Source organism: Poecilia mexicana, unplaced genomic scaffold (assembly GCF_051168715.1).
Source record: "Poecilia mexicana isolate PSO_F unplaced genomic scaffold, ASM5116871v1 scaffold_5, whole genome shotgun sequence".
Lineage (NCBI taxonomy): Eukaryota > Metazoa > Chordata > Actinopteri > Cyprinodontiformes > Poeciliidae > Poecilia > Poecilia mexicana.
This window is the reverse complement of record NW_028263374.1, coordinates 8,176,888-8,183,557: the sequence shown is the minus strand read 5'-3', so window position 1 is coordinate 8,183,557 and position 6,670 is coordinate 8,176,888. Positions and strand designations below refer to the sequence as shown.

Genomic DNA, 6,670 nt, shown 5'->3' with positions numbered 1-6,670 from the left:
GACATCTAGCCAGACACCGATGGTCAAATTAAAGCGCAGCAGAGATCAAGCTACTGTCGCTGCAGCGAAACAACCTGATATTTGTACTGCAGAGTCTGCGCAGTTTTTAAAAATCCCTCTTGAAAACTAATTTAATTTCGTTGCCCTTGCCTTCAATTTGAGTTCAGACCTGTTTGATAGATGTTCTCAACTTTTTATTCTATTTATTGTTCTTGTTGATTTTTATTGCTGCCGTTGTTTTCTACCCTTGGTGAAGCACTTGGGTGCACACTGATGTTTCTAAATGTGCTGCTTTAATACATTTGATATGAAATGGAACAGTATGATGGAACATTTTACAAAACCTAACTTGACACAGGAAACTGGGCCATGGCCAGTTCAAAGAGACCGCTTGAATGACGGTTACTGACTTCGTCATGCTCTCCAATGCTGCCTGATACATTAATTTTATGTTCTTAAACGGTATTTGTTCTTTTTTTTTTTTTTGGGAAATGGATGATTTTTTTTTACACTCACTCAATAAAAGTTGTTCTGAAACTCAACTTGTTGCCATGTTTTCCTGCCTTTATGTGACTGCATGCACGAAAAAAACGTTGCCGCTGTTTACAGATTTTCACCAAATATCTGATGGTACCACAACAAAAATAAACCACAAAACAGTTTTTCTAAATATTGCATCACATTATTAATGATAACATAATTTATTTTTTAAAAAAACCAAAAGGCTTAAGAAAATCCTCCACATTGTTTTATTCATTCTAACTTTCGTTGGCGTGTTTTTCATTTCCAAAGAGTCTTATGTGTCTTTCTCTTAAGTCTCTGTGAAGCTGTCAGAGCTTGTGGTTCTGTGTGGTATTCTTTGCGGTCGCTTTGTTTCAGAGACGAGATGAGGAGCTCAAAGCTGAGCGGAGCGATAGCATCTCCTGAGAGCATGGCTCTTTGTCTCCTGCGTCTTCGGCACACAGGAAAAGGGGCTGTGCAGCCCCCCCTATTCCCCCCTGAACGACACCCGCATCACCACCACCAGCTCCGCCGAGCCCTCTGCACTCCCCAGTCACACAGGTGCGAACGTGTATGTGACTGAGGGTTGTTACTAGACGTGTGTGTGTGTTTGAGGTAGCAGTAGACACACATTGTGCTATAAAATGACCTTAGACCCTCCACACTTACAGTAAAGCTCCAGCACGCACATATTGGCTGCAGCTAAAACAGAAACTGAATATGATGCAAGTCACAGATCAAAACTAGAAGAAGAAAACCGAACCCTGTCACTCACCTACTCAACTTCCGCTCAACACAATATTGACAATGGAAGTACAACGCCCACTTCCAAACCTCTCCAAACGGGTACACACAACTACTCGGCTCCGTTTTATTTTTCTGTTTTGAAGTAGAGGACTTCTGAGAACCTCCAAAAACTGAATATGTCCTTTGTCACTAGGTTCCTAACGCTGCGTCGAATCGTTACCCTCCATCCATCCAGAACCGATGACAGAAACTCTCGTCTCTCTGCGATAAGGTGGAAAAGCAGAAATTTATTTGTTTCAACTGCAGATAAAACGTGTTTTCATCTCTGGGATCCAGCCGTGAACGTGCAACACTTCTGAAACGACGTGACGCAAACAAATAAATACAAAAAGGGTGAAAATGACGCAGGAAATGAGCGTACGCTTGCAGAAAATATCCAGGTGATTTTTTTTTTAACTAAAAATAACAGAAAGAAAAAATTTTGTCAAAAATGTAACAATACAGAGAAAATAAACATGTGACCTTTTTTTTAGTTCAAAGTAAAATGACTAAATGATAAACACATGAATCAGCGACACATGAAAATAATCTGTCTAAAAGAATTTCTTAATATTTGACAATATAATACAACAACGTCCTGCCTCAGGCTGTGGACATGTTCTCCATTTAGAGGTAATTGCTTTTAGCAAAGAAGATCTTCAGGGTGCTTCAAGCTGCTCAGTCTCCAGACGATGAAGAGCTGCAGTGAAGCGATCCGGCATCTCAAATGCTGCACCTGCAGTCAGAGGAGCAGGCTTTGTTAGTTTTTAAATAAATGTAACAATTATAAATTACCTAATGCACAGGATACTTACTTAAGGTTCAGCAAAAGCAGAAAATGAATTTCTTCAGTTCATCAGCCTCTTCCTTAATAACAGAAAACAAAAGTAAATCAGTTTATAGAGATAAGTCTAAACAGAATGAAAAAAACAAAAACATTTTTCATAGAAAGAAGCCGAAACAATTCTACATCTGGACTTACTTCACAAAGTGGTGGTGACACTTTTTGGGCAGTCCTGTTGGGAAAACAGTCAAAAACAGTTTGAAGGTGGAAAACAAAAAAACAAAAAATAGATGCGACATTTGATGATAAAATGTTTGATGATGCGGATGTTCATCCCACAGAAGAAACTGCATAAAGCAGCACTTACTGCTGAAATAATACAGCGTGCAGAGAAGACCCAGAGCCAAGCCCGCAATGACTCCGACAAGCGGCCAGAAAATCAGGGAGTCGCAGCCGTCTGGAGAAAACAAGCGTTACATTTTACACTGATTGGGATTCAGTCAGTCTTTTGCACATAATTTAGCTGCACTCTTGTATAATCTGCCTTCAGGTTCTGTCGTTTACATCGTCTTCTATTGCTTCGGTTTGATTCCATTCTGACAACATTTGCACCCTCCAAGCAGAGAGAGTTATGATCTTGTGTCGTCATTATATCCAGGCTGGTGAAGCTGCTGAAAAACCTCACGTACCCTGAGGCTGGTTCTTGGAAGAGCAGGGGCAGCTGGGTTTGGGTTTAGGCTTCGTGACTGGAGGCGAAGTTGGACGGGACTCTGCCGAAAAGAGCCACACATGTAAAGTTAGAAAAAACAAAAAGATCATTTTATATGAATCATTGCAGCAAATTCTTACGTACGCGGACCTCCACATTTATTTAGCACCGCCGGTTGACGATGCGTAAAAATCCCGGGTATAAATTAATCTTTTTTTTTTTGCTGTAGCATCTCACTTTGAAAAACTAGGTTTGTTGTCCCTTCATTCAAAGTGAGAGTTTTAAACTGTGAGATGACCATTTGATTTTTAAGGTATTTCAGCTTTGCGTTCATTGCGTACGATGAATAGATGCAAAGTTTTGAGATCAAAATAATTATTTAATTTTATTCTTGGAAGATGAAACTTTGATGCATCAGCGTTTTGGCAGCGAAACAACTTTGTTGCAGTTTCTTTCCCTCCTGAGTTATTTCATGTCGTATTAAAGAACAAGAGGTCGATTACTAGACAAGAGAGGCTGCATCATCCTAATACCATATGTGGTTAATATTTGTTGCGGTCCAAGCAGTTTTGTGATTTAGAAATTATGCGCAGGGATAAGATAAAAAATAATACACCTGAAACTTTCGTTGAGGCCTACACATCTTCCTTACTTGAATGTCATGCTCTCTGGTCTTTCCCATTTTCAGTAGCGTTTAAGAGAAAGTGAGATCCAGAGAGCAAAATGTTTAGATCCCCAGAAAAGAGAAAGTCATGCATTGTCTGTCTTTTCTTCTCGCCTAGCGCTTTATGAAGCCCAGAGGACCCCGAAGCGCTTCACACTACATTTGCTCTGTTCATGATGGTGGTGAGCTACATTGTAGCCACAGCTGCCCTGGGACAGGCTGCCATGCTGCCACGCACCGGAGCCATCAGACCCTCAGCCCACCAGCAGAAGGCTGGTGGGCCTTCTGCTGGTCGTCCCGTTGAGACGGGACGACCAGCAGAAGGCGGGTCGTCCCGTCTCAACGGGACGACCTCCTGAACCGCCATCGACCCAATAAGAAGTTCTTCATGAAACGTTCCTTGACACTTTGAAAAAGTGAAGAACACTTTACAAAACAGTCCAGATACACTTATTTGAAAAATAGTTGTTAAGTATATTTGCTCCTTTGGTGGATCTTTTAAAAAACCTATTTTTTATTTTTTTATATTTTTATGGGTGGCGTTTTAAAAGCTTTTAGCGTATCTTCATCAAGCGGTCAATAAATGTGGAGGGTTGCAGTATTTTTGATCTGTTTGCTCTTTTCATAAATCTTAAAGGCCCTAAAGTTTTCTCGCTATATGATGCACGCTTTTGGAGACTCGCCTTTCACCATGCTGAGCCTTATTTCTTGCATTTCTATCTGCAGACATTAATGCGCTGATGAACAATCATGTCCAATAGATATGCCACATCCAAAAGCTGACATCTTCAACCCATTATTATTTTACATTTGTAGTTCCAAGGAATGAACATTTTGGAGTTCAGCCAGAATCTGAGATAAGTTTCGTAAATCCTCCACCAATGTCTACGGCATCTTAACGTCTCACAGGAAAAGCAGCAAGAGAGCGTTCGTGAGTCCAGCATGGCCAAACAAAGAAAACAGAAAAAGGTCGGCTGGAGAACATCTTCTGATCTTGAACGAAATAAACAAGGGAATATACTGAGTCTTTATGTTTGGATTGGTTGTAGTTTTTATATCTAGTTATTAAATAGTGGAGTAGGTGGAAGTTGAATTGTAAAAAAAAAAAAAAAAAAGAGAGAGAATCTTATCCAAACTTCATTGGTCGTCATTGCCTGGCGCACAATTATTTCCACTTGTGAGTTCATTTGTATTTTTGTTGTTATAGTGCAAAAGATGTCATCCATTTACCTACACCCCTTGTGGCTATAAAAATCTGGCATAGACTGCATTAAAACTTTTCCTAACACGCATTAATAAACACTCAAGACTTACCGAAGCAAAACAGAGAACTTCAGTATACTAACCTCCTGGCCGAAAAACAACCCCAGGATTAAAATGCATGTCTCTAGCAGCCATTACAGTGGCGCACGAGTAAATCCCTGCGTCCGCTTTAGTCACATTGATGATGCGCAGGACAAAGGTCGAGCTGCCCCTCTTGCTTAGCTTGAAGCGATGTTTGTCTGCCTCGTATGAAGGCCCATAGTTGAAACGGTCAGCGTTGTTGGATCTGCCAATAAACTCTGCTTTGCCCTCGCTGGGAACAGTTCGGAACCAGTAGACAGAGTCACAGTTGAGTTTACCACAGTCACATTCAATACTCTCAGTGCTGCTGATCGCAGGGTAAACAACTGGTTGGCACAAACCTAGAGAGCGAAAACACAAAGTTTGAGATTATAATAAAGAAAGTCAAACACCAACAACTAAAAAGGTCTAGCTAAGAGTAGTTAAGATAATTTCATTTATTTATTGTTGAGTAGAGCAAGACAAAACAAAGTCTGAAAAGATTTTTAAAAATGCATATTGGGGCCTCCGTCTGCAAAAACCAGTGTTTGTTGTCTGTAAAGCTTAGGGAGCACTTCGTTATTTTCCCTACAGTTCATGCAGAAAAGACGAAAACACCACAAACTCAGCCGATTTTAGGGAAACACTGAAAATGCAATTGAAACAAAATGTGAAACTCGGAGAGGGGGACTTTTGGAAATGGAAATGTAGAACGTGTAAAATATTTAAGCGAGAGGCCTCCATCGGACGATTTACTTAATCTAAATTCACAATAAGCTAGGAAGCCTTTTACACTTTGTTTCTTACGTTTTCTTGTTTTTTATGTCCACATATTTCAGTTGAAATCGTTGATATTACAATGTACAGATAACCGGCTGACAGTGCAGGACGAGTTAAAGTTTGCTTGCTGTTGAGTCGCTTGAATGATGATTTTCTATTAAAGATTCATAAAATGCACAAATTCAAGAAAACAAACAAGCAGTCTAAGAAAATATCCAACTCGCTGCCGAATACAGAACACAAATAATTATGATGCCACTCAAAAGAGGAGCTGACCTCTGTGAAGGCCTCCTGCAGTAAGCGCAACAGGAGTAACAACACACAGATCTTTACTGCATATATATATTTATATAAAATCTATTTTTTAAAAAATCACATAACAAATTGTAGCACAAACACAAGGCAGGAGAGCAAAGTTAAACAACAGGCACTACGGAGTCTGCTACGGAGAAACAGTGCGTACAACACTGCAATCCAAAAAAAAAAAAAAAAAAAAAAAGAACAACAATAAAAAAATGTCACGATCTTACCAAATGTCCAAATGGAAGCTGCTGTCAGTAGAAGCTGAAACAGGAGCGGAGCGTTCATTTTGTCGATTCGCCACCGTGTTCAAGAGTGTGTGTGTGTAAAAGATGAGAGTGATCGATGAAGGCAGCTGCCGACGCTTTCTGTTCCTGCTATCTGCCTGTCAGTCAGTCAGAGATGATGGGAGGAACTGTGCTGCTGATGGGCCAGTCTGCCTCAAAGTCACCACCCCGGTGTGACACACACACAGGGCCTATCAGGGGAGCCCAAACACACACCGGGAGGATTGGCCCAACACAACACTTTCTGTGTAAACCCAGTTTACACCTGTGTAAATTGCATTCACTAAACATGTGCTTACTTTTTGATGGTTCAGAGTTTAAGTTGGCGCAGTTTCACGATAACTTTAAGACTTAACATGCCAACGTTTTGCTGACACATAAAAAAACAACTTCGATCTGCGATAAAACCTGATGCTCGTTATTTTATTGAATCAAATTTTTATTGTAGTCTCTCACTTGGAGCAGTGAGTGTCTCATCGCCACGATCATTTCAAGCAGATGAAAAGAAGTGATAACGATAAGAGCAGGCATGATAC

The 6,670-nt window shown here is 40.4% G+C and overlaps 1 protein-coding gene across 1 annotated transcript; it reads right to left on the bottom strand.

The window, feature by feature from the left end:
* Positions 1 to 1,515: 1,515 nt before the first annotated feature.
* Positions 1,516 to 6,350, bottom strand: cd8b (cd8 beta). The gene is made up of 7 exons (XM_015002582.2): positions 6,078 to 6,350; positions 4,791 to 5,129; positions 2,761 to 2,841; positions 2,439 to 2,528; positions 2,270 to 2,303; positions 2,103 to 2,154; positions 1,516 to 2,023 (listed from the first exon to the last, which is right to left on the bottom strand). The coding sequence occupies exons 1-6, from the start codon at positions 6,133 to 6,135 to the stop codon at positions 2,136 to 2,138; spliced, it is 621 nt and encodes a 206-aa protein (XP_014858068.2). The 5' UTR covers positions 6,136 to 6,350; the 3' UTR covers positions 1,516 to 2,023; positions 2,103 to 2,135.
* Between the last annotated feature and the right edge of the window lie 320 nt (positions 6,351 to 6,670).

What these genes read in the sequence shown, in the direction of transcription:
- cd8b (XM_015002582.2), bottom strand. Translation starts at nt 6,135, where the DNA reads ATGAACGCTCCGCTCCTGTTTCAGCTTCTACTGACAGCAGCTTCCATT. An exon ending in TTCCAAGAACCAGCCTCAGG is followed by an intron (nt 2,529 to 2,760) that starts GTACGTGAGGTT and finishes TGTTTTCTCCAG; the next exon opens with ACGGCTGCGACTCCCTGATT. An exon ending in CACGCTGTATTATTTCAGCA is followed by an intron (nt 2,304 to 2,438) that starts GTAAGTGCTGCT and finishes TTTTCCCAACAG; the next exon opens with GACTGCCCAAAAAGTGTCAC.